Source organism: Numenius arquata, chromosome 10 (assembly GCF_964106895.1).
Source record: "Numenius arquata chromosome 10, bNumArq3.hap1.1, whole genome shotgun sequence".
NCBI lineage: Eukaryota > Metazoa > Chordata > Aves > Charadriiformes > Scolopacidae > Numenius > Numenius arquata.
In genome coordinates, this window is record NC_133585.1 from 41476795 (window position 1) to 41504518 (window position 27724).

At 37.6% G+C, this 27724-nt stretch overlaps 1 protein-coding gene across 1 annotated transcript in view; it reads left to right on the plus strand.

Moving 5' to 3' along the window:
- WDR19 (WD repeat domain 19) overlaps nucleotides 1–27724 on the plus strand; it is a 47625-nt gene that overhangs the window by 7963 nt on the left and 11938 nt on the right. The window contains exons 7-29 of the mRNA XM_074155000.1: nucleotides 964–1044; nucleotides 2474–2586; nucleotides 3851–4024; nucleotides 5233–5303; nucleotides 5432–5604; nucleotides 5695–5809; nucleotides 6546–6652; nucleotides 7030–7152; nucleotides 8397–8546; nucleotides 9093–9240; nucleotides 9857–10061; nucleotides 10622–10781; nucleotides 11395–11505; nucleotides 11772–11881; nucleotides 12990–13047; nucleotides 13943–14089; nucleotides 14194–14276; nucleotides 15764–15847; nucleotides 16903–17049; nucleotides 19905–20029; nucleotides 21415–21527; nucleotides 22407–22475; nucleotides 24835–24912. Of these exons, the coding sequence (XP_074011101.1) occupies nucleotides 964–1044; nucleotides 2474–2586; nucleotides 3851–4024; nucleotides 5233–5303; nucleotides 5432–5604; nucleotides 5695–5809; nucleotides 6546–6652; nucleotides 7030–7152; nucleotides 8397–8546; nucleotides 9093–9240; nucleotides 9857–10061; nucleotides 10622–10781; nucleotides 11395–11505; nucleotides 11772–11881; nucleotides 12990–13047; nucleotides 13943–14089; nucleotides 14194–14276; nucleotides 15764–15847; nucleotides 16903–17049; nucleotides 19905–20029; nucleotides 21415–21527; nucleotides 22407–22475; nucleotides 24835–24912 (2745 nt within the window). The remainder of the gene's footprint in view (nucleotides 1–963; nucleotides 1045–2473; nucleotides 2587–3850; nucleotides 4025–5232; nucleotides 5304–5431; nucleotides 5605–5694; nucleotides 5810–6545; nucleotides 6653–7029; nucleotides 7153–8396; nucleotides 8547–9092; nucleotides 9241–9856; nucleotides 10062–10621; nucleotides 10782–11394; nucleotides 11506–11771; nucleotides 11882–12989; nucleotides 13048–13942; nucleotides 14090–14193; nucleotides 14277–15763; nucleotides 15848–16902; nucleotides 17050–19904; nucleotides 20030–21414; nucleotides 21528–22406; nucleotides 22476–24834; nucleotides 24913–27724) is intronic.

Genomic DNA, 27724 nt, shown 5'->3' on the forward strand with positions numbered 1-27724 from the left:
CTCACATGACTCTTTATAAGGTCTTTAGGAAGTAGTTTTAATGTTGGTTTTGCTTTAGGTTGGTTAAACAAAAGGTCTTGCCTCTGATGTGCAAGGATTACTCCTAGGCTGGACCTCCATTGCATTCTTGAGAACATGATTCCAGTGCTTCCTGCAAGTACACTCAGATTGTCTAATCAAGCATTCTGTTTGTTTATATACATCGCGGTCCTTCTGAGCAATGACAGTTGCTGCGTAATGGGCAAACAAATATAATGAACTTTTTTAATTTTAATGAACAGTGTTTCACTCATGATTTTCAAAGAACAAATCTTTCATAGTTCATTTCATATGCTTCCATCTGCATGTCTAAAGATCACCATTGGAGAAGAATAGCCTAATAAATTTATTAGAGTATGTCTGTGCTTTAAACTAGCTGGCTTAGGTATTAGAAGCAGTGTAGCTGAGACAGCAGAGACCTAAGCAAGGTTGGCTTATGACGTTTTGTAACTTCATATTGACTACAGAAGCAACTAGATTGCTATCACTACCTAAACCAGACCAGATATGTCCATATTAAAATGCATTGTAAATATTTAACCTGTTTATCTTATTCTTGGTCTTCCTTCTTTGAATTTGCTTTGAAGTGACCTTGTTTGTACTGCTTCAGTTAGTGCTGTCTGTATAATATCATCTTGCAAGTTTTCTTCCTCATCTGGATCTTTCCTCCTCTATTTCTAACTGTTTCCTAGATATTTTTTTCAGTATATTCTGTGATAACATGTCATTATGACACAAACTGCAGTCATGTTTTCTGCAACTTTTTTCTTAGTTTTGGTACTAAATGCAAAAACAAATCTATCTATCTATCTGTCTGTCCTTAACACTAAAATCAATAATGCAGGGCAGGAATAATGCAATTATTTATCATCAGTATTTGCTACATTGACTGTTGATTTCTCAATCTCAACTTCTTTCTTCCAGACCTCAGTGAGCTCAGATCCCAGTGATATGCAGTTCTCGGTTATGAAGACTGATGAAAGAATATCAACCAGGGAAAGCACAGTAAGAAGTCAATACAAAATACTGCAAAAAGCGTTAAGCTGATGTTTCAGGGTTTCTGCTGGCAACCAGCGTGGACCAGGAAGCAATTGTTCCTCCTTGGGTTAACATTTAGTGTTGAAGATTTTGAAGATTTTTTTTTCTTTTACTTTAAAGTAAAGTATGCCTTTACATATATACATATGTATATATGCCTCAACATATTGAGGATATGTTCATGAAAAGTGCACTGTTTAGCAGTCTCACAGATAACAGATCAGTTTTGCAGTGGTAGTTAACATAATAAATGGGGATGTGTGCAGAGACTTAAAAAATACATACAATATAAATATAGAACAGTATACGCAATGCGCAGATGGAAACAGAGCAGGATTGTCAAAATTGCAGAGATGCTGGCTTTCAGAGGGCATATTTTCATCTGTCAGTTTTGGGAACATACTACTGCTTTCTAGTTTTTCATCTTAGCAAACCTCAGCATCAATTGGACTGAAAGCCCCAATGTCATTCTTCTGGTGACATTATCCTGTCTCTGTCTAAATGGCAACAGTTTCATTGTCTTCATTGTCTTCATTGTCTTTCTTGAATGAGTTAAAGTCCATCGGATCGGTCAATGGTGAAGTACAGTAAAATGGGGTAATGGTAACAATTAGCAGAGCAATATTATTAAATCATTTGTCCATAGAATTTGTCCAGGTCTGTATACATATACAATATAGTTAAATTCTCACAGTCACATTTCATCTATGGAGTATAGGTGTCAAGAAAGAATTTTTTCCCATGTTACATTGGCAAGGACCTGTAGGGGTTTTTTGCCTCTCTGCCTTGAGTGAAATGTTTTCTGCTTCTTAGGGAAATTTAATTAACAGATATTTTGAAAATGCAGGAACTGAGGACTTCAGCTTTGATATCTTCTGCTGCTTCCTGGGGCACGCGATAGCCTCGGCTTTGGAGGTTTTTTTATTACAGCTCTCAAGTTTGCTGTAGAATGTTAGGGAACATTCTGTAATTGTGTAGCTCTTGGTGTTTGTGCTTGGATGGTCTGTCAGCAGCTGTAAACCACATAGCATTTACTGTCTAGGTGTCTGTTGTTGTGGAGGGGCTTGGCTTCACAACGATCACTTCCAGGCGGTTAGTTATGACATCAGAAAAAAAATAACAACCCTGCAAGTTGGATCAAAATAAGTAGTCAAAATAAGATTAAAAATGAGTACTAGCGTTAACGTCTTGAACTGCAACATAAAATAATTCCTGTAATTTCTTAGAAGAGTTTAAGAAGTATTTCTTCCACTGTTGATAAAGGTTCAGAATTCAGATCCATGGGATTCTTAAGTATTACTGAAAATCCTAAATCTCATCATTTAGTGAATGTAGGGCCTTATTTTAAAGTGATGTCATTCTTATTGAGTTAATTTTTCTTTTCATTCATTGACAGGTAAGCGTAGTGGTCGGCAAGAAGACTCTCTTTCTTTTTAATTTGAATGATCCTGATAACCCGATTGATCTGAAATTTCAGCAGCCTTATGGCAGTATTGTAACCTACAGATGGTGAGCAGAATTTCTTAATGAAGCATTCTAATATTAACAAGCTGAGGATTTTCCTGGTAGTTCTGATAAATGCTGAAAATGAAACTGTATATCCCTTCCTTACACTGGATTTTTCTTGGATGTATTGTAGAGATTTTAATAATTCCTTTCCAAACAGAAGTAGTCTACCTTTTTTAACTGTGTTAGTTGACAATTAAATGGCTATAAAAAGCAGTATTTTCAAATATAATTCTCAGCCTTAGAACTCTAATACTGTTGCTGTCCTAACAGTAGATTAAACTGAGGGTTTTATAGGTTGTTTTCTGTTTGAATGAGTAATTGATGAAAGAGACAGTGTGGAGTTCTATCCTTCAGCTAGTTTGTTGGTTTACAAAGTTGTGCAAAGCTCTTGTAACCTCACTGCTGTGTAATCCCATTGGTAATGTTCCTTTGAGGAAATCCCAGTCTAGAAGTTTGGACTCTATACCCAAAATGTAGCTTTACTATTTGTATATCCTTGAATCATGGCACCTTGTCTTTTAATGCCTGTTCAGTCAACATGGAATTGATGTTTATCCCTCTGCACTACAACTGTGTAAGGAAACCTGTAGCTGTATGTGTCATAATTTATGGCCATATGTCTAACAAGGCATACCTGGGCTGTTTCCCTTGTAATTATTTTTTTGCGACTAAGCTGATGAGAGATTGTTTGAATTCATCCCTACACGCTGTAACTATTTCTGCCATAACCTCATTATTTCTGCTTGACACTATGAAAAGTAAGCAAACTGTCTGTTCACAAATACAGATTATAGCTTTGGTACTTCCACTGTGTTTGCAGTAGTATGCCTTAAGTACTGCCATTATTATTTTTAGCATAGCTTTGATGGGACCAGTTCAGCCAGAATCTTGAAATGGAAGCTTCCATCTTCTGGCACACTTATTCCAATGAAGATACCAGAGGTCTTTCTCCTGGCGTCACTGCCACGTATGCAGCTTGCTGGAAATAAAGTGGCATTACAGAATGTAGAAGAGAGAATAAAGACAACTTATGAGTCAACTCTGGGCACAAACATGTTTTTCTCTTTTAAGAATCCTTGGTTGTTTTTCCCCTTAATCTATTTTATATCATATTGTTCTGCGTTATATCCAAATTCCCATACTTTGGTTGTTTTCCCAATTAAAGGGAGACATTGACAGTTACCCTCATACCCTGAAAGAAAATGCTTTTTGTATATTGCATAAATAGATCTCTTTCCTTAATTGTTGGGTTTTTTTGTAACAGGTATGGTGATGGCTACATTATGATTGGTTTCTCACGAGGGTGTTTTGTGGTCATTTCTACACACATTCGTGAGATAGGTCAAGAAATCTTTCAAGCTCATAATCATAAGGATAATCTAAGCAGCATTGCTATATCACAGTCATTAAACAAAGCTGCATCATGTGGAGACAATTGGTAAGTGGTAGTTGTATACATAGAGAATGGAATTCATCTCACATAACTAGCTGTTAGGCATTAAAGCTAGTAGGCTCCCTAAGGCTTCAAGGCTCCCTAAGAAGTCAGTGCAGAGGTGGTGAGATGAATTGCTCTGTGGAACTGCCTCTCTGTCTAAAGTTAGGAGAAGCTATTTTTGACCAAAATCTCTGCAATTTAATTAACTTTATTGTAATTAATTGTAAACAAACAAACAAAAAATATTATAGATTATTCCTTTTGATTATTTTTCTACTATGTTACTTGGCTCCAAAAATGTCTAAATTTCTTTACTGTGATTTATTGGTTGCATATAACCATCTGCTTAGCAATAGAAGAACAGTTCGTGTAAACTGTACTGAGTATGCTGATATACTGATATCCTTCTCCCTGGTGTTTGATCATACCTGCAATCTAGACGAAAGTGTAAATGTGTAAGCAGTTAAGCAAAAAAAATAGTTAAAGAGACTGGAGTTTTTCCAAAATATGTTGTGCGTTTTATAGAATATCTCCTTTAGCTCCTCGTCTGCCACTCCCTGATTCTGTGATACCCAAATTCTTCAGCAACAAAGGAGCTGAGTGATGGTAGGGGTCAGACCGTTCTGTCTGTCCTCAGTTCTATGTGACCTTCACAGACTCTTGGTTTATGACACTTGCACATCAGGAGTGGTGTAACTATGAGCAAAACATGGTGCGACTTAAGCACCTCAGCTGTTGTACAATAAGTATTGTTTCTTTAAGGGGTTCTTTAGCATATATTGAGTAACATCACAGCATAATTAAACTCTCACTCTCTCCTTTTTTATGTGAAGCAGGACTGAAAGCTATTTTTTGCATGTGTTTCAAGCAGTGTTTGTCCACCGAGAGTGTGTTTTTAACCTAACCTATATTGTAACAGGTCAGAAGGGAATAATAGTGCATGTTTCCCACCCCTGAGTTCTTTCAATCTGGAAGAGTTGTGCCTTTTTCCTCAAAATTTAGTTCTCTGAGCAAATAATTTTGTACAGTGATAGTAATAAACTATTTAGAGTGATGGATAACAATGAGTGTGTTGCTCTTTAGGAAACAGCAGGCATTTTGCATTTGCACTGTTTATTGCTCCGTTAGGCTGTCTTGATTGGGTTGGGTTTCTTCCAGTTTATGATGACTGAGGTTTATATCAATGAGACTGACTCTTTATTTTGTTTTAGCATTAAAATCCATGATCTGGCAGACCTGAGAGAAATGTATGCCATAATAAATCTGGATGATGAAAACAAAGGTATGTTAACAGTCTCCATAAGGATAGAAACTTTTACAAAGTAAGTAAAGCAAAATAATTGTTTCTTGGTTTTAGTAGTTAAAGAAAGGAATCACTATTTTTTTTCTAAAAACTTGTGAATGTTTTAGGTGTAGATCAGCTGGCTTGGACAGATGATGGACAGTTGTTGGCAGTATCTACACGAAGAGGTTCCCTCCATGTTTTCTTGACAAAGCTTCCAGTCCTTGGAGATGCTTGCAGTACACGGATTGCATACCTCACTTCTCTTCTTGAAGTTACTATAGCAAATCACGTGGAGAGAGTATGATAACCTCTTCCTTTTAAACTTCATTAGATATAAATAAAGTAAGTATGGATGAAAATTGTTTGATTTTGTTTTGTTTTCTTACAGGAGCTACCAGTCACAGTCTCTGTTGAAGTAGAGCCAAGTTTTGTTGCTATTGGTGTTTATCATTTGGCTGTAGGAATGAACAATCGGGCTTGGTTTTATGCACTTGGAGAGAATAGTAAGCACAAATTTAGTTCTCTTAAAACTCCTGTGTCATTGTGTCTTCTTTTGTGAATTCAGTATTGTGTTTAGCAGTTCTGGACATTCCACATTGTACAATAACGACTTGAGTTGCCATACGGTCCTGTTAGGAACAGATAATGATTTTCACAAACTGAAGCAGTTATGACAAGGCGTTGTAAATAATAGATATAAAACTTCAGGCTGAAGTATTGGTAATGAAATGTAGAATGTTTCTTTTTTGTTTTTTTTCAGATCGCGTTGTTAACCAATGAAGGACTTTCAGGCTTTTGAGGCGTTATTTGACCATGTCTTTAAATACTAAGTTGGGCAAAATACCTAGGAACTACATAATCAGAGGGTTTAAATTCTCAGTTTGGTAGATGTTCATGTTGTTTGCATGGAGTAAGGTCAAATTGGTTGTGCTGTGTCCAAATTTTAGACAGTGGGTTTAAAGCTTTCCTATCTCTCTTGCATCACCTTTTTAAACTAATAATGAATTAATAAAAACTGTAAGAACACTCATCAGAGTTGCATAGGAAAAGAGTTTCTCTTGTACTTTCTAACCAGTTCTCTGACTGCTAAGAAGAAAGTCTCTTTACACATGATTTGTCCCCTCTGTGCTTAGTTGTGAGTTTTTTACATCTAATTACTTGGCTGCAGATTTAGATGATGATAAATGAAGACCTGTACAAAATCAAAATAGTTTTACCTTTTCTGTTTGAATTCTTTAGATGTAAAAAAGCTTAAAGATGTGGAGTACCTGGGAACAGTAGCAAGTATGCACCTTAATTCTGATTATGCCGCTGCTCTCTTTGAGGGTAAAGTCCAGTTGCATATGGTAAGAGCTCTGGCAATTTGGAGTAAGCTGAACAAGTTGATGTAATTTTAAAAATGAGAGAAAATGGAGTGATCTTCAGTTAATGGAGATAAAAATTATTTAGATATTTTTGGCTGGCTAATTAAAGTATAAAGCTGTGTTCCTGTGGACTTTAGAAATACAACCTAGTCTAGAAGAGGTGAAGAAAAAGTGTTTTCTTGTGAACGAGTTTTACTTAAAAAGTCTCCTTGGAATGTGACAGAAGCAGACACTGGGTTTTTAAGGGATGCATGTGCAAGTTTGTTTTCGTCTTGTTTCCTTACAGTTTGATACAGGCAAAAGTGATACCTTATTGTTAACAGTGGAGTTATTCAGTTTGTTCTATTCTTCGTATTTAGATAGAAAGTGGAGGTTTGGATGCTCAGGAAGAACGAGAAACTCGACTCTTCCCAGCAGATGATGATAAATGCCGCATTTTGTGCCATGCTTTAACTAGTGACTTCCTCATATATGGTACAGATGTAAGTATTAATTCTGTTTTTAAAGATCTTTTTGTATGGAATGTATTTCTATCTCAGTTATTTGGATTGTTACTCATAATTTTAGCAAAAAAAATGTGCTTCTGAGAAGTTACAGTAGATTATTTTCTATGCAAGCCTTTTGTGCAAATACAAAATTATCAAAATTGTATCCAACTTCCTTTACTATATATGAGATGCATTGGCAAGAAGGTTAAGTTTTGCTTTTACTAGTGTTTGGTGCAAAACACGTTCTATTGCAGGAGTGAGAGGGTTGGCAATAAAACTCTTCCAGATATAAGAAAAAACATAGCACTTGCATTGCAAATTTCTTGATTTAGGTGGTGATGTGAAAGATGTGGAAAAAAAGGTAATGAGGTAAACAAGTATGATAGCATAAATTAAAGTCTTGACTTACTATTGAAGCCTTTGCCCAAAGAGAATTTTTTTTTAGGTGTTTCAACAAAGATAGGAATTAGGAGGGCACTGAAGAAGGATGTGAACATGCTTGTGGATTTTTCTGGAGGTTTTCCTATGCATGAGGGGTAGTTTCTTTGCTTTTATTATTCTCTGGCACTGGGAATACAGGACACATTTGGCATTGTAATATTGTGCTCTTTATGACACAGACTGGTATATTGGCCTTCCAGAGGAAAAGCAGAATCACGGTCTCTGGCATTATCCCTGATTTTAATAACTTCAGTGGCTTTGCAGCAGTTGAAGGTTTTCCTGCCTCCTCAGTACCTAAACTGGTCCTGATAAATTTGGAGTACTAAATTCGCAACGGACCAATTTGACATGTGCAAATTTTACAATTGACTTCAAAAGCCTCCTTTTACTTTCAGTGTTCTTCTTTGTGCAACACTGATTGAAATGTAGTGTTGAGGTACATCTGAATTTGTGGTTCTTCCTTGGAGGCAGCTTTGTTTGAAGGTTAAGCTTCTCTCAGCAGCGAGGCAGGCATCTCCCCTCTTTAGAGAACTTCACAGTAAATACAGCTTGTCTCCACAAAGCAAAGTGAGATAAACAACAAAAACAATAGAAAACCCCTCAAAACTCCAGCTTCTCTCCCCACCTGCCAGGACCAGCTGTGAATGAAGAAGGAAGCCAAAAAAACACCTGGAAGTATTTTTCTTTAAACACTCTTTATGCTCAGCACCCTAAGATGGGAGAAACTATAACCGAGTTAATCATCTATGTGTCATTTACTGATGTCATTATTAGCTGTTTCTGTTATTTCCCATTAGACTGGAATTATTCATTATTTCTACATTGAAGACTGGCAATATGTGAATGAATATCGGCATCCTGTCAGTGTGAGAAAAATTTTTCCAGATCCCAATGGAATCAGATTGGCTTTCATAGATGACAAAAGTGACGGCTTTGTCTATTGCCCAGTAAGTTAGTGTGGGGTACCCATACAATTGTATTTACAAGCAGGCTCTTCAACTGTATAGTGTTTTTAATAGAGAATGAAGAAGGTTTTGTCACTCCAACATGTATGCTGGTAGAAGAAATTACCAAGGAGGCTTGAAGATAACTTGATGGCAATGTAGGGGAATAAAATCTGTCATATTAGATCTGGACAATTTCATTTAGGCTAAATTCCCGCTCAGTAATTTTCAGAAATGTATGTATTTGTGTATTCAAATACAGATATTTTAGCTCGTTAACAAGCACTGCCAGTTTCACTGCCTGTCCCCATACCTTTTTTTCTAAGTAAATAACATTCATATAATGCACATTTTCTGCATTTACTTCCCTTCTGAATTAATCTATTATGTTATTCAGAATCACTGCTTATAAGAAAATTTTTTCTTAATACAATTTTCATATTTTTGCACTACTCACATGCTTTTTTTATGTTTAATCGTAACTGGTATGAATACTTAGTTTGTCTCCTTAGTCACTTCCTAGTAATTTTACTTTTGCATTATTTCTAGGTAAATGATAGATTATATGAGATTCCAAATTTCTCACCAACTATTAAAGGAATCTTGTGGGAAAACTGGCCAATGGATAAAGGTGTTTTTGTTGCTTTTGATGATGATAAAGTGTACACTTACGTTTTTCATAAGGATGCCATTCAAGGTACTGTAAATGATTTTAAAAACGTATTCACTATTTTAGTTAATAAAATAAAACATGTTCTGAGTCTTCATCAATTATTTTCATAACTGCATATAAAATTAAATAGTACTGCAGAAGTTTTGAAGTGCAACTGATGAATAAAAAACTAGTTGCTTTGTAGGTTTCTCTGTAAAGCTTCAAAAAGGCATTTTGGTCTTAACTCCTTAAGTTTCTTGCTATTATAATCTTTAGTGTGAAATTTTTGCATTGTGCTCCAATTGTATTTTTAAAAGATCATGAGAAAATCTGAGGATCAGAGTGACAAAACTTGTATTCACTTACACTGTTAATCAAAATTGTAATAATAGCAATTTCTGTATTTGTGACAGAGAAACATTAAAGAATTTACCTACAAACATTTGGAAAATTACCTTAATAGTTCAGAAGATTTAAGTTATGTATACTTACTTTACTGAAAGATCTGCGCTGTACAGTAGATGGTGACTACCAGAATTCGAGATCTTGAATTAGTGCCCTGCAAATCAGCATTATTTCAACTGTGACTGCTTGCTATGCTTTTTACCGTGTAGGGATTTTTTAAATTATGTCTTCTTTTCTTCCTGATCTTTGAATCTAGGATCCAAGATTATTTTGGCAGGTGGCACAGAAGTCCCCTTTTCATATAAACCTTTGTTGTTGTATAATGGAGAATTAACTTGTCAGACTCAGAGTGGGAAAACAAACAATATCTATCTAAGTACTCACAGTTTCCTTGGCAATTTGAAAGACCTTGGACCTAATGAGCTGACACAAATGCTTACTCAGACTTTAATGTTGAAAAGGTACATCTGTGTTTTAATTATATTGTGTAAATTGTATTCTTCTTTCTCAATACAGCGTATCCTGGTGATTTAAAAATGTCACGCTGAATATTGATAAATTTGATTGATCCATGAGTCCATGTAGCTGTCTATGGAGACCAAGCAAAATAAGTGACCTGGTGGTTCTTTATTTGTTTTCCATTGTCAAGTAAAAGTTAAACTAATTTTTTTCAAGACTGATTCGGGGTTCTATGACAGTGGCTCTTCCAGAACTGGCTAAAGGTGCCTCTTGCATACTCCCCTCCCACTCTAATGAAACAGTGCAAAATCAGTATAATGGAAAGAATGCCAGAGTAGGGAAAGCAGATGGTTTCCTAAAAAAGTGTTGTAGGAACAAGAGAAACAGAACCCTAAGTTACGCATTTGTATTTCTCCTTTCTTCCTGACGCATCTTTCTCTTCATGGCTTATAAGTGAATGCATTTTATGTTTTCCCTACCCATAGTATTAGTAAAAAAAGGTGTTGAGAGGGAATTTTAGGTACGAGTAATACTAGTTTTAAATGTGTTTTACCTTCTATAGGTTTTCTGAAGCATGGGAGGTGTGCAGACTTCTGAATGACCAGTCTGGTTGGAATGAGCTGGCCAAAGCTTGCTTACATCATATGGAGGTGGATTTTGCAATACGTGTTTATCGGACATCTGGTAATGCTGGAATGGTGATGTCACTAGAGCAAATAAAGGTAAAATGTAAAGTCCCTTTTAAATAGGAAATGTGGTGGTTTAATTCTTCTTTAAGAATTGCTGAATCCTTATTTTTGTGGGGATTTGGGGTTTTTTTAAATAGAAGGTGGATTATTTTCAAGGGAGTTAATAGTTATAGAGGAGAAAGCGTCCAAACCGCGTAACTCTCTTGTTTTTTCTTGAAGTGGTTGCAGTCTCTACTGCAATCCATAACATTCCTTTCTCCATTTGCTTGAGAGCAGCAGAATATATTCGTGTCTCGGGCATTTGGGGGCTCTTTTTTCCTTTGGCATTTTTGAGAAAATGGTTAAGGCAGCTATTATTAAAATTTTTTAAAAATCAAACCAACAGATTGCAAATATACATCTAAAAGTGTGCATGAAATAATGCCTTAAAAACATACTTCTGCAAAATGCTAATTTTAGACAGCATTAGTTGTACTGGCTTTGAGCTACAATAAGAAAGTAAGGGCTTTTTCTGGTTTGTAGAATCCAGTACACGTGGTTGTAAAATGTAAGAATGTTTTGTTTTGCTGTGCTTTCTAGAATATGTTACTTTAAAAATATTTTTTTTCTTTTGGACTACTTTTGCACCTATTATATCTTTTTACAGGGAATAGAAGACCACAACCTTTTAGCAGGACATCTTGCCATGTTTACTAGTGATTTTAATCTGGCTCAGGATTTATACCTGGCATCCTCCTGTCCTATTGCTGCACTTGAGGTATTCATTTAAGATGTGTAAATATTTTTCTGCTGTTTTCATCTGCACCTTAATGTTGGAATATTTTACCTTCTGATAATTCTGCCCTTTCGTGGTTTTGTTCTTGCCATTGTGTGACTGACTGCCACTCTTTTAGGATGAATGTCTCTCAAATTGTCTGAATCTTTCTAGAATACTAGCTCTGTATTTGTATTAAAAATAATAAAAAGTTCATATTAGAATTGAGAATCTGATACTTGCATCAGTTCTTTGTTCTTTGTTAATAGATGCGAAAAGACTTACAGCACTGGGACAGTGCGCTTCAGCTGGCTAAGCGTTTGGCCCCAGACCAAATCCCTTTCATATCAAAGGAATATGCAATGCAGCTTGAATTCACGTAAGTTCTTCTGTAAAGCTGCAGTTTAAGAATACTAAACCAATGCTTATGCTGACTAGAAGAACATGGAATTGAGATACTTCAGCTGACTGCATTGCTAAGAGAGGATTCTGTGAGGTCTTCAGCTATAGTACGAGGAAGAGTAGTATTGTAAGGAATGCTTCATGCTAGAGACATATGTCAGCAAATAATAGTTACTTTTGATTAATTTCAGTATATCTGGGTTGTTTGCATCTGGTAGGTCCACTATATAATAATATAATCTACTAAATACTTTGTTGCAGGCAAGTGCTTGGAAAATAGAGAAAGTTCGCACCATTTAACACTTCTTACATTGGATGAAAGCCTTGCCTTTTGCCTGTCTTTCCTTAAAATACCCAGTAGCCTTCATTTTCTTACGTATTTTGGGTAGAAGAGCGTCAAATTTCAAGAGTGCCAGTCCTTGGAAGAGAGAAGGTTTTAGCCATTTGCCATGAGTTTAAAGTCTATTTTATAGCTAATTCTTCCAAGATGAAACCTGGTCTGTTTAATGTCTAAACTAAGAGGGAAAACTCTTTATCTATTAATAGAGTTTTCAGACAACTCCTTCCCTCTGGCAGTGCCCCTGGTGAACTGAGAGAGAACACTTGTTGGTCTCCGAAAAGGTCACAGAAAGGAGGGAACGGAGGCAGTTGAAGCAATGCAGCCATCTGTAACTTGAGTTATGCATGTACTTAAGGAGAAAAAATTGTCTTCATTTTTATGTTGTGAAAATTCTAAATAATTTTAGAAGGTCAGTTTCATTTATCTTCCAGAAAAATGTGGAAGTAGAGATGAAATTAGAGGTTTATTGTGCAGATAGATTCTTTGCCTGTCTTTCAAGGGGGTTTATTGGTCTCAGTGTAACGGAACTGAGAGATGGACTGCCTCTGTGGCTAACAGCTTGATAAAGTGCACGGGAAGTGCCATGACATACTGTGTAACTGTCCATCTTCTGCACACTTCACATCCTTGTATGGAGTCGTTATGTCTAAAGCAAGACAGATACATGCATAATCTGTGTGGTTGGAAGGTAACCGTCTCTTCCTATTAAAAATATTCTCCCATATAACTTCCAGTTTTGTTTTAGGGGTGATTATATTAACGCTCTGGCACACTATGAGAAGGGAGTCACTGGAAACAATAAGGTAATTCCTTTTTAGTCATGATAGTGTTTGTACTATCATACTGCACATTAAGTTGTCATGTTTCAGACTCATTTGAATTCAGATGTTTTTATTCATTGATTTTGGCATAGTAGTCTTTACAATTCTCTTATTTTTAATATACAGAATGATGCTTTCTCTAGGTATAAAGCAGTATTGCCATATATTAACATGGCATAACTAGACTTAGGTTTTTATGATTTGAACAGTTTCAGGTAAATATGCAAATGTCAGAGAAAATACTGCCAGGATTTTCATTGTTATAACAAAAGACCTAATTATTCCTTCTGTTCTTCTTTACTGAATTGTTATCTATATAAAGGCAGGCAAGGATTGTGTTAGAAAATAAGCATCGTATTCAGTAGATCCTCCCTTATTCTGGCATTATTTCCCCTAATATTTGCAAAATGTCTATTATGAAGCAGTTTAAATGATAATAGGGGAACATAATAGGGGGAATGACAATGTTTTCTGAATTCAAGCCATTTGGCTTTATGAAACATCAGTGGCCTTACCACCTTTAAAAAAAAAAAAAGGAAATATCCTGCTTGTATTTTCTCTTTTTCTGTGCTGTTGGTTTTGGAGGAAAGAGGAGAGTAGAATCAAACTGTCTGTAAAACTGATTCTTCTCATGTATGCTTGGTCTGGGCAGATCTTGTAAGTAAAATGTAAAAATTATAGCTTAAGAAGGAAATTAAAATGAGTTTTTATAAATAAGTGACAGCTGTAACTAGGCAAGAATTTTGCTACAATAATTGATTTAACTAAGTCCATGTAATGTTTTGTTAATTTGTTTCAGTGATTGGTCACTGTGGCTTTTGTGACCTGATATTTCTGATGTGTAATGTATAGTTATTGCTTTTCATTTGATTGCCAGTACCAGGAACATGATGAAGCTTGCCTTGCTGGAGTGGCTCAAATGTTCATTCGAATGGGAGATATCCGTCGAGGAGTAAACCAGGCCATTAAACATCCCAGTAGATTACTAAAAAGAGACTGTGGAGCTATTCTGGAGAGTATGAAGGTATTCAAAAGCGTTAAAGCTAAGGTTGAATATGTGGATTCGTCAAGCTATTTATTTGTAATCTTAATTTAGAAATTATATTTTAATGATTTCCAATATTGTAGCAATTTTCAGAAGCTGCTCAGCTGTATGAAAAGGGACAATATTATGACAAGGCAGCATCAGTATACATCCGGTGTAAAAACTGGTAAGTACAGGTTTCAGGGAAGTGTTATATTTCAGAGGACTCACTGTGGTGCTCTTTGGAAAGGAACGATTCTCTGAATACCACAAATGTCTTGTTAATTATGTTTCATTGATTTTATTGTTCCCTCCCCCAGGCTTAAACAAGAACAGTGTTCTTTTGGAAGCTTTTGTTGTTTTAAATATAGTCTTACCATAAAAGGGAGATAGTCTTCATTTTTTTCTTATTTTTTGGTATTATGTTTAAAGTTACCTACAGTTTCAAGTCCTTTGTGTGTGTGTACACGTGCACATGCATGCACTGAATGTAGTCATTTTATTTGTGTAGTTACTGTTTAGTTCATTAAATTTCTTCAGTTATAAAATTCATAGCTGAGACTGAATATTCAGACAGTTGGAAATTATTCTAAGTCGCTGCTTCAAATGGAGTCTGTATCATGAGTAGTCAAAATTGCTGGCATTATGTTCAATACATTTGTAATTATTTCAAGGGAATTTGATTATTATCAGGTTTCCATTGGAAAAGTACAATTTACTGAGACTTAGGGGCTTAATTTTTGCCTAATTACATTTTATGGACTTTTTAATATTAAGAACTGATTGGAGCAGAGATCAGAAGGACCTCTCCTCTTTCATACAAGTGCTCTAAAAATTAGGTTGGAATATTATGTTTATTACTAAGGAAAATTTTATTCTGTCATAGAAGTATCAGTGGCATCAGAACAGACAAGAGAACACTTTTAAGTAGAGTAGCTTGCATGTGATGATAGCTTTGATTTGCAAAGTGGGAGGTACAAGCTTTGTTTACTGTAGCAGAAGGAGGTTCAGTCTGGGGAGTGCTCTGTCTTTTAAGCAGAGAGGTGAGATTTAAGGTCAGCTGCTCTTCAGCCTCTCATATCCCTTGTCTTGAAAGGCCCACTGCTGAGTTTGCTGGCTTTTACAGATCCCATCACTGTGTGCAACTCCTGAAACTAGATTGATGGGAGGACTGACACATTTCTGCGTTCCTCCACACTCCGTTGTGGTTGTTGTCACTCAGAGAATCTTGTTCTAATGAAGGGCCTAGAACCTCTAGTACAACATACGGTCTTAAGCACACAATCACAACTGCACCCGTACTAGTGGTCTTTTGTACTCTTTCAGGTTACAGTTTTAATCCTGTGCTTCTTCTGTAGGTTAATTATTAGAGAATACCAGAGGTAAAAATTGTTTATCTGGCACTCCTTATGCTAGTACATCTCAAACTTTAAAAAGAGAAGATACTGTACTTCTCTAAGCCTCTATGTTCATGAAGCAGTCTATAATTTCCAGTTCTTACATGTATAAAGTGCAGCTTTTTGAAAATATGAAAGTGCCTTCAAAGCATATACATTATGTTCAATTACTTCTTTTTTAGCCTCCTTTTCAGTGTTGACATAAATATGCCTGTTTTACTGGAGAAAATTTGAAACCAAATATATCTATTAAATAACTATTATCTTGTCTTTCTAGGGCAAAGGTTGGTGAACTTCTTACTCACGTTTCATCTCCAAAGATTCACCTACAATATGCAAAGGCCAAAGAAGCAGATGGCAGGTGCGTTTGAATGCTTATCTTTTTTTATAAAACACATCATCATTATTATTATTGTTTTTGTTGTTATTATGAGTTACTCTTTTTGTAAAATAAGTTAAAAGACTTCACACTTTGTATCAAATAGCCTTGTGAAAATGGGTTCTGAAATGTATAAACTTAAGGTGTTGTGTAAAGATATTAAACGTAATCTAAGAATCTTCCACTGGTGTCAAAGATGTGTTTCTAATTGATTGTTTTCCTGTCTAAGCATTAATACCTTTTTAACAAAAATCATTAAGGGTTTAAAGTACTGCACCCAATGCAGAGTATTGAAGTTCAGTTTTTTTCTAACTACTCCTTAGCTGTGATTTTTAAAGGTCATTCAAATGGAGAATAACCATGCTAGAAATATTTTCATTCTAGAACCAAATTACCGTAACATCTTAATGGCTACAGTTGCAAAATATTGAATAATGTGAAATTATTGGCTGAAATGGAAGCCGAAAATTTACATTTAATCACAGAATGTAGTTTCTATTAGTCCTTACCTGTAAGTAAATGTGCTTCAGAATAATGATATTTTCTAATATGAAACAACACCAAAGCTAAATATTTCCATTGATGAGAATAGAAAATTACTATTTGTGTCAATTGTGTAGTGTAGGAACAAGAAATTTCTTGATCTTGTTTACAGAACAGAAAAGAAGTCTCACTTTTAAAATTGTACAACTAGTTATCATCTGTTTGTTTTCTTATTGTTCTCTCACTCCCAAGTGGTTTCATATGGAACTGATGGAACAGATGATGTTTACTGATGGAACAGATGAACCACTTTTAAGATACACCAAAAGGGATGCTGGCAGAGTAGGACATTTTTCTGTTGTCTCTGCCTTTCATTCTCCCAAGAGAAAATGAAATAGAGACAAAAAAACATAGTAAATGCAGAACAAAGCTATTATATGCAAACTGAAAGGAAGCTGTCACAGAGTAACCTCTCAGAAATAAAATACTATATGTTTCTTTCACTCTGTGTTGTAAGGAGTTAGAAAAATGGATGTGGAACCATTATTTTGCAGGTACAAGGAAGCTGTCATAGCTTATGAGCATGCAAAACAATGGGACAGTGTAATTCGACTGTATTTGGATCACCTGAATAATCCTGAAAAGGCTGTTAATATTGTGAGAGAAACACAGTCTCTTGATGGAGCAAAGATGGTGGCCAGGTAACAAGCACATTATTCAGGTTAAAAAAAAAAGGGTGAAAGAGGCCATACCTGTTGGAAGTTGGTAGGGCTTGCTAATGTATCAGATTCTGGTTTTTGGTAATTTGGCCAGTGACTATATATTTCAGTTTATTGATTTGCATTTTCTAAAATTTGGACACCTAAGCAGGTACTGATTTTTTTCCTTTTTTTTAAACTTTCTGATTAAAATTATATTAACCTGAAGTAGTAAGTTTAGATAATAATAAAAGTTGCCATGCTCTATTATGGCATGGCAAGACGGAGGCCGTCTTGGGCTTAGTGACCATGAAATGGTCAAGTTTTCAATTATTAGAGAGGTAAGAAAGGGGGCTAGCAAAACCTCAACCTTGGACTTCCGGCGGGCGGACTTCAGCCTTTTCAGATCACTGGTTGGAAAAGTCCCATGGGGGGAATCCCTGAAGGGCAAAGGTGTTCAGGAAGGCTGGGTGTTTTTCAAGGAGGAAGTCTTAAAAGCCCAGGCGCGGGCCATCCCTACGCGCTGTAAAGCGAGCCGTCGGGGGAAAAGGCCGGCCTGGCTGAGCAAAGAGATAGGGTCACAGCTTAGAGAAAAAAGGAGAATTTATGACCTTTGGAAAAAGGGGCAGGCCACGCAGGAAGATTACAAAGGTATAGCAAAGTTATGTAGGGAAAAGATTAGGAAGGCCAAAGCCCAACTAGAACTCAACCTGGCTTTGGATGTTAAAAACAATAAAAAGAATTTCTATAAATATATCAATAGCAAGAAGAGATCTCGGGAGAACCTCCATCCTCTACTGGATAAGGGAGGTAACATAGTAACCAAAGATGAGGAGAAGGCTGAAGTCCTAAATGCCTTCTTTGCCTCTGTCTTTAGTAGTAGGATAGGGGGTTCCCTAAATATCCAGACCCCTGAACTAGCAGGCAGGGGCGGGGAGCAGAGTGAAGCCCCTGCAATTTAAAGGGAGGTGGTGAGGGACCTGCTCCAACACCTAGATGCAAACAAGTCTATGGGACCAGATGAGATCCACCCGAGGGTACTGAGGGAACTGGCAGAAGTGCTTGCGGAGCCACTCTCCATCATTTACCAGCAGTCCTGGCAAACTGGGGAGGTCCCGGCCGACTGGCGTCTGGCAAATGTGATGCCCATCCACAAGAAGGGCCGGAAGGATGATCCAGAGAACTACAGGCCTGTCAGTCTGACCTCGGTGCCTGGGAAGATCATGGAGCAGATCATCCTGGGTGCCATCATGCAACGCATGAGGGACACCCATGCGATCTGGCCCAGCCAGCACGGGTTCACGAGGGGCAGGTCCTGCTTGACAAACCTGATCTCCTTCTATGACAAAGTGACCCGCTTGCTGGATGAAGGAAAGGCAGTGGACGTTGTTTATCTGGACTTCAGCAAAGCCTTTGATACAGTCTCCCACAGTATCCTCCTGGAGAAACTGGCTGCCCATGGCTTGGATGGGAATACCCTCTGCTGGGTTAAAAACTGGCTGGAGGGCCGGACCCAGAGAGTGGTGGTGAATGGAGTTAAATCCAGCTGGCGTCCAGTCACGAGTGGTGTCCCGCAGGGCTCGGTACTGGGGCCAATTCTCTTCAACATCTTTATCAATGATCTGGACGAGGGGATCGAGTGCACCCTCAGTAAGTTCGCAGACGACACCAAGCTGGGTGGCAGTGTTGATCTGCTGGAGGGTAGAGAGGCTCTGCAGAGAGATCTCGACAGGCTGGATCGATGGGCCGAGACCAACGGGATGAGGTTTAACAAGGCCAAGTGCCAGGTCCTGCACTTCGGTCACAACAACCCCAGGCAGCGCTATAGGCTGGGGGCAGAGTGGCTGGAGAGCTGCCTGGCAGAAAAGGACCTGGGGGTGTTGGTCGACTGTCGGCTGAACATGAGCCGGCAGTGTGCCCAGGTGGCTAAGAAGGCCAACAGCATCCTGGCCTGTATCAAGAACAGTGTGGCAAGTAGGGACCGAGAGGTGATCGTCCCCCTGTACTCGGCACTGGTGAGACCCCACCTCGAGTACTGTGTCCAGTTTTGGGCCCCCTACCACAAGAGGGACATTGAGGTGCTGGAGCGGGTCCAGAGAAGGGCAACGAAGCTGGTGAGGGGTCTGGAGCACAAGTCTTACGAGGAGAGGCTGAGGGAGCTGGGGTTGTTCAGTCTGGGGAAGAGGAGACTGAGGGGAGACCTTATTGTTCTGTACAAGTACCTGAAAGGAGGCTGTAGAGAGGCGGGGGTCGGTCTCTTCTCCCAAGTCACAGATGATAGGACAAGGGGTAATGGCTTCAAGGTGCGCCAGGGGAAGTTCAGGTTGGATATTAGGAAACATTTCTTTACTGAAAGGGTTATCAGGCATTGGAATGGGCTGCCCAGGGAGGTGGTGGAGTCACCATCCCTGGAGGTATTTAAGAAACGTGTAGACATGGTTCTTCAGGGCATGCTCTAGTGTCCAAGATTACTGGTTTGTGGTGGGGTGCTGTGTGGGTGGGTGATGGTTTTTGGTTTGGTTGTTGTTGTTGTGTGTTCAGGTGGTGGGTGGTGGTTTTGTTTGTGGTGTTTGTGGTTTTTTTTTTTTTTTTTTTTTTTACTGTTGGTTGGACTCGATGATCTCTGAGGTCCCTTCCAACCACTACGATTCTGATTCTGATTCTGATTATTGTATTAATACATGCTGTATTAACTTACTTATACTAAGTTAATTTTAGTAACCTATTCAAAGTAATCGAGATATAAAATAAATTAGAAATCATATTTTTATGCCACAAAAGATACTCTATTCCTAAAACTTTTGGTGTATTCATTATGCTATTTAGTACTAAGGTATTAATTTGTTCATTCTGATTAGATTCTTTCTGCAGCTTGGTGACTATGGTTCTGCCATCCAGTTCCTGGTCATGTCCAAGTGCAATAATGAAGCTTTCACATTAGCTCAACAACACAACAAGATGGAGATTTATGCTGATATCATCTGTGAGTATTCCAGGTTAATAACTTTACTTGCAATACGTTTTGCTGTTCTTTTAATTGATTTAGACCAATTTGAAATTATAAGAAAAGGAACGTGAAGTTTTGTTTCCCAGCCTTTTCCATTTCCAGTCACCGTGGACAGATTTGGCAACCTGTGTCTAGTTCAGACCTACAGGCTAGGCTTGGCATTCAGCTTAGGTATCTCTCTTGGTCTTCAGTCTAGGTTGTTTTAAAATCTTGCCAGTGCTAGAGCTTTTTCTGTTTGTCCATAGAGATAAAACGTCTGTCTGGACTATTTTCTTGTGTTGAGGAATCCCTTTCTTTGATCTTGATATATGTAGTACTGCTTTTCCAAAACTGAGAGTTTTACTGGTACGGTTCTTGATTTTTACCCCTCTATTCCTTTTTTCATGGTTCCAGCTCTTTTCCTACATGTGTACGTCACTTGTCTTTCCTTTTTTCCCTTTAAGGCCCATTGTGGCCTTGTCTTGTCTTAGTGAGAGACAAAAAGGAGGCCTTACTGAGAAGCTGACCTTCACCTCAGGCCATCAAATCAGTCAGTGGCCAGCTTGTCAATTTGCAATAAATTTTATATTTTTCAGGCACCATTCTTTGTGGAAACAGTTTCCACATATGCGTCTTCAAAATTATCTCATATTTTCAATTAATCTGTTTCTTTAAAAAATGTATTCTTGTTATGAAGGTTATAAAAACTTGGTAGCAGCTAGCTTGGTGATGTGCTGTTGCAGCTGCTCGTCAAGGTGGCCACAATGCACAATAGTTCTGCTGTTCCTTATGCTTTCTTCCTTCTTTCCTATACAAAATAGGATATCTCAAATTGTAATCTAAGTGGGTGGAAAACGGGTTTAAAACTAACTTTGAAGTAGTGGCTGTCTTTGTTTTAGATGTGTACAGTAAAATGGAGTCTTGGTTAGGAGACTAAGTAGTATTCCCTGCTACTACATTGGTCCTGATAGTCTTGCTCTCTGTGATACAGATATACTTGCACATGCCTAAACTCTGAAAACAATTCAGGTGATAATCTTATAATCATTTGCTCTGTTTTATTGTGGCCAAGACATATGGAAAAATTCATTAGTAGGTCATAGTTACGCCATTTTATTTTGTCTGTTAAAAAAACCACAGAAATCCCACTATGGTGTAAAACTATGGTGTAAATTATTTCACTGCATTATTAGCTCCTAATGTCTGACGTTTAGTCTGATTAAGTGGGAAAAAAACATGTAAGGCATAATTTGAGTCTAGCTGGCTTTGGTTTTCTTTGAACGTCAGTAGAAAAAGAAAATGTAGAATGGGAATTTGTTCCTTCAGTAGGGCCTTTATCTTACTTAGTAAGAATATTCTGCTATCATTGCTGTCTGCTGCAGGTTCTGAAAGTACTACCAATGAAGATTATCAGAGCATTGCACTATATTTTGAAGGAGAGAAGAAACATTTTCACGCGGGAAAATTTTTCTTGCTGTGTGGTCAATACGGACGGGTCAGTACTTAAAGGATAAAGCAATGATAGTTAAATGTTCATAGAAACTGTTCAACGTTCAATGGTACTTCAAAATCAGGGAAGCTCATAGTAGACTTTAGCTGTCTTAACTGATAACATGCTGTTATTTTTAAAAAGTGTAAAAATGTAAGTATACTATTTATATTTACAATTATCTATCTTGTATTCTCTGAATTGTATGCTGCCATGCGCATAACTCTTGCATAGAGGCTCCAGGTGGATCAATGATACACTACTCTCAGCGAATCTCTAAATGTAATGAACATAGAAGTAGAATTTGTTTATATTTTATTAGCTTGACCAATTTGGAAAATTTGGTTGCTGACTAATTAATTCACTTAATACTACAACATGACATAACGTAAAGCTTTTTTTAAAAAAGTAAATATGTTAATTGAAGTATGTCAATTGACACACTTTCTTTTGATCAGTTACAAATCAGTGAATTGACGCTTATTGAATGTTTGACTTTTGCATACTGAACACGTACCAAAAAAATATTACTGATTTTGCACATTACAGCCATTGTAGGTGGCCACTCCTTCAGCTGGGGGCGTCCAATGGCACATTAATCATTAATTTCGTCTCACCATATTGCTGTGAACATCCTTCACAGTTAGATGAAGGTATACATCAGAATTTAGCAAAAACTCAATGCTGCTTTCTTGCAAGAGTATCTATAAGAGCAGCTGCTACCTCTGTAGTGTATGTGGTTATCCTTATGGCTGTAAAGTACAGCCAAGATAAGCGTTCAGTGTGCCACTTGTCTGTCAAAATGCAGAGAGAAATAACTTGATAAAACAGGAAAATGTTAATTTCATGTGTCTCAGTTTTAACTTTTCTTCTGTATCATTTTAGGCATTAAAGCACTTTATGAAAAGTCCAAGCACAGAAGATAACTTGGCAATAGAAATGGCAATTGAAACAGTAAGTAACTTTGATAAAACAAAAAATTCTTCATCTTTTCAAAAAGTTTACCTTCAGTATTGTGACATTTTCCTAATGTGAGTGTGTTTGGACAGATTAGAAGGACAGATTAGAAGGAATTTGGCAAATAGAAGGAAAACTGTGTCAGTAAAGGTGGTATCTAAACATTAAAAAAGTAGAATAAGTTAATACTGACACCAGAGGAAAAAACGTTTTCAGTCTTCAAAGGAGAGTTTATGAATTCATTCAGATTTTTGTGTTTGTCTACTTGAGTTTGGAATTTTGTTTTTTAGCAATATCCATATACGATTTTTCAGTTTTGCTGATTTTTCCAGTCTGCACTCTATGGCTAGAGAGGTCGATAAGCCTCTGTTCTCGTTGTCTGCCACAGAATCGTGGAAGGTTGAGATTGGAAGGAACCTCTGAAGGTCATCTGATCCAACACCCCTGCTCAAGCAGGGCCATCTAGAGCCGGTTGCCCAGAACCGTGTCCAGATGGCTTCTAAATGTCTCCAAGGAGGGAGACTCCACAACCTCCCTGGGCAACCTGTACCAGTACTTGGTCACCCTCACAGTGAAAAAATGTTTTATGACGTTCAGATGGAACTTCCCGTATTTCAACTGGTGCCCATTGCCTCTGGTCCTGTCACTGGGCACCACTAAAGAGAGCCTGGCTCCTTCCTCTTTGTGCCCTCTCTTCAAGTACTTATGTCTTTGCTGCAAGGGCAGATTAGTGACTCATGTTGAACTTGATGACCCCCAGGTCCTTTTCTGCAAAGCTGCTTTCCAGCTGGGTGGCCCCAGCATGTACTGGTATATGGGGTTGTTTCTCCCCAGGTGCAGAACTTTGCACTTTCTTTTGTTGAACTTCATGAGGTTTCTGTCAGCCCATTTCTCCAGCCTGTGAGGGACCCTTTAGTTGGCAGCACAGCCCACTGGTGTATCAGTCACTCCTCTCAGTTTTGTATCGGGAGTCTTGCTAAGGGTGCGCTCTGCCCCATCATCCAGATCACATTGGAGCCAGTATTGCCCCCTGGGGTACACTGATAGATACTGGCCTTCAACTAGACTGTATTATTGACCACAATCCTCTGGGCCTGGCCATTCAGCCAGTTTTCAGTCCACCTCACTGTTTGCTCATCCAGCCTATACTTCATCATCTTCTCTATGAAGAAGTTATAGGAGACAGTGTCAAAAGCCTTTCTGAAGTCAAGGTGGACAATATCCACTGCTTACTGCTCTCAGCTTCCACTATCAGACAGAAGACCATCTGCAGCATCAGTCTTACTGATCCTGATCTGATACAGGTCAGATACAGATCTGATACAGATCTTACTGATTAAAACCTTTTGGTTTTCATCATTATTAGCTCTTAAAATGTCTTTTCCACCCCTAAAAAAGAAAAAAAAAGAAATTTGGCGTGAAGCAATCTTTGCTTAGTTATTTTGCTCATGATCTCCAAAATTCGGTAGTCATCAGGTCTCCAGCTCATTATGTGTGAACCTAGTTTGGTTCTTGAGATTCCCATCTAGGAAATATGGTGGAAACCTGCCTAAGCAGGCCCATAGCCAGCTTCCATCTAAGCATCCACTGCGACTTTCACTTTCCGTCATGCAAACCATGCTCAGACTGCCTCTGTTCCCTTGAAGAACCCACAGCTTTGAAAATCTTGTTAGGTATCACTAGAGATTTTTCAAACTCTTAAACAGTAGACCTGACTGTGCTTAGAGCTAGCACAGCAGCTCCTGAGGCCTTCCACCTCACAGAGCTGTTGGCAGGGCTTGTAAGACTGAAGTTTGAGGGGTCTCTAATGCTTTCCTCTAGATCCAGATGTTTCAGTCCAAATGAATAAACCAAAGGCTATAAAAAAACCCAAAGACTATTGCTGCAGTTGTACCATATATGTCCATGTGGAATCTCATCATCTCAGCCATATTTTTGAGACTGTCACTTCAGCTGGCCAGATAGTGCTGGCTCTGTTCTAGTGACCAGGATTGAATATTCCTCTGATACACAAATTGTGCCAGGTTGATGGACATAGCTTTGTGACTGCAGGCTTCAGCTCACAGAGCCTAGATTCAGACACCATCCCAACACTGAAGCAGAGGAACAGTTCATGCTGGTAGAGATCTGTTTAGTTATAATCCCCTGATGTAATACGTTAGAAAATAAATTTGAACTCCTGCGTGTCAAAGCTGATGAACCATGTAATCATCTAGTTTGAACACACAGAACAAAAAGCCCCCTGTGTTTTAAATCTATCTAGTTTCAGTGGTTTTAGGTTTTATGGAAATCCTCCTTATGAGTAAGTATTTTTCCTTTCTCTTTCATATCATAATTTTTTGTCTTTGTTTAATAGGTGGGACGGGCAAAAGATGAAGCCCTAACAAATCAGCTGATAGACTATCTTATGGGAGAGAGTGATGGCATGCCCAAGGTATTGTGTTTTTGTCACTGCTGTTGTGTCACATTGCTGTGCTACAAGATCTTTTGAGCTTATTTTTGTCCTAAAATTTTTGGTAGACACAGATTGTGTTTTAGCTTGGTTTCACTAAGGGGCAAGAGTTATATGATCACTCTGAGTCATTCACCCAGTAACTTCAGTTTCAGAAAGATAAGAAAGGAAGTAACCACCTTGGATACAATCATCTTTCTCCAAGATTCATGAAAGTGGGTAGTAGGATGGGGGGGATTCACATTAACCCTTGTACTGAGGACAGTCCACACGCGGTCTTTTCTTGCAGTGCAGGGAGTTGGTCTAGCTGTTGCACTGGAAGTAAGGTAGTAAATAGGAGATGAAGGACAAAAAGATATCAGGCTACATTAGTTCCTTACGTTATTCAAACACCAACATTAGACATAAACAGTTGTGCATAGATTTTCAAAATTACCAGCTCCCTGTTGACTTCTGAAGTGATTAATGACCATGTTTTCAAAACTAGCTTAGCCCAAAGCAACTCAAATATTTACCACTGAGATCATTTGGAAACGTGCAACTTCATGTGGATGTCCGTTATCACAGTTAAACCTTATTTTTTAAAAAAAGAAATCTTTCTTTTTTGATTTCTTATTATGTAGAAGTATTTAGTTTAAAGTTTGAATTGATTATTCATAGATTCAGTGTCATGTGCAGATATAGGCTGTAGTTCTGTAAACTAAAACACAGTTTCTGTTCTGTGTTGGAGAATAAAATTATATATTTAAACTATGATAGAAAAATTAATTAAACAGGAAGCACGTTTGAAGATTTTTGGTGACAGACCTTCCTACCAAGTTTGGTGGAAGTTTGATTAACAATAGGAGAATAAAATACTGTGGATTTTTATGTTTTCACTCATCATTGAAATAGAAAATCTTCTTTGGATCCTTAGAACATTACATTTTTTTCTTTTATACTCTTAGGAGGTGCTTTGTGAGATAAGAGGTGCTCTGTGTTATGAGGCTTCTTTTAATGTCATGTGATCAATTACTAAAATTTAGAAAGGACCATTACCCTTTCTTCTGGGTTTCCTGCTCCTTTGTTAAAAGCAAGCTATTTGCTGGGTGTACTAAAAGGCTTTTGGCAGAGTGGTGGACTATTTCATCTTTTTCTCTCTTGTATATACCAATTTGGGAGTTGGAAGATACTCACTGACAGATTTTTATGTATTAGTTGCCATAGGTTTGGTAATAAAAGAAGAGAATTGTTCACAAATTAAGCAGAACATAGATTAGATCTGTGCTATATATACAATACAAGAAGTAGATTTTGACCATATTCCCTTGGTGTGATTTTTTTTCCAGGACAGATTAAAAATGTCCACTGTAAATATTATGTTAGACATCAGAACAGCAGCATTTCAGGTTAAGGTGACAAAGAGCTCTCTTGCAGAGTGACTGCTGATGGGCTCTCTGGTTTCTCTGAGTTCAAGCTATAGAGAAGCAGGCTTTGCAGTCCATTTTTGGCTTTGATGTCCACAGAGCTTGTGGTACCTTCAGTCATATTTGAGCTTGAGTTCATGGAACTAAGTGGCTGAGCCACTTCAAGTTTTACTGCCTGTTACAGCAGAGGTTGAGGGTCAGCTAAATGGTGCTGCACCCATGTTTTTCTGCTGTGAAAGCCAGACTTCAGGTGCGGACATTGCAGTCTGCAGTTAATTCCTTAGTCAATGAATTTAAGGTCTCATACAAACTCACAGCAAATATGTTCAGGTGCAAAATGATACATATGGAAGAATAAGTTCTGCCTCACTGAGGGGAGTAGGGTTTGGTAATGATGGAGATGACATGGGCTTGGTGCAGTAAGTTTATTTCAGCCCTAATATTATCTCTTTATTATTTACCTTTTATTATTTACCTGTAATTTGAAATGGGAATATTAATAAAACTATGAGAGAAGCAAAACATAGTGAAACAAACGAAATTCAGCTGCAAGAGACCAGAAGAGAATGAAGCTGTTGAGGCATTAGATGAGAAGTCTGTGCAGCATCAGTGTAAGCAAAAGTAATTTCATATTTGTGCTGGAAGTTGGGTGGACAGAAAATGTAGCATCCAGTCTCTTTTCTAAGAGCAGCAGTTTAGCTGTCTGCATGGGACTGGAAGAGGGAATCACATTATGATCTCTGTAGTGAAGAGATTCTGAAGATCTTGGAAAACACTTGGGAATTTTGTGAATGCTGTAATTGCCATAATTAACCTTGTTTTGAACTTCAGTGTAGAGCTTTGTTTTCCTTGTCTAAAAGCTCTCTCTTGTTCTTCTGAATGCTTTAATCCAATCTGCCATAGTCTCTCTCAGTGAGTAACAAAATTTTACTTTATCAAATCATACATAATTGTTTTTAAAATCTACTTAAAAACCAGTTCATCTTTATCCTTATGTTACAGAGATAGCATTTTTGAAATTATCAAGCAAATGGGGTTGGTTTTAGAGAGCTGCTTTTATGTGGTGTTATTTTTGTAAAGCTTGAAAGTAAGAGTGAACTTAAAGTAGCCCTGCAGCAGAAACTTGCTAATCCTTTCAGCGTTGATCTTCAGATCATCACTCGCAGCAGCCTGGTTGCTTTAAATCTTTTGCAGCCAACAATTATGTGGGATTTTAATGAAGTACCATATTATCAAAATTGTTACGCTTACCGAAATTTTTCTACACTATTGTCTGACTAATTATGAACTATTTCTTAAATGTGTTATATCAACTATCGTATTTGTTAACTCTAACATGTAAAGATTCTTAATTTGTCATGTGTGTTCTATAGTAATTTTTCAGGGAG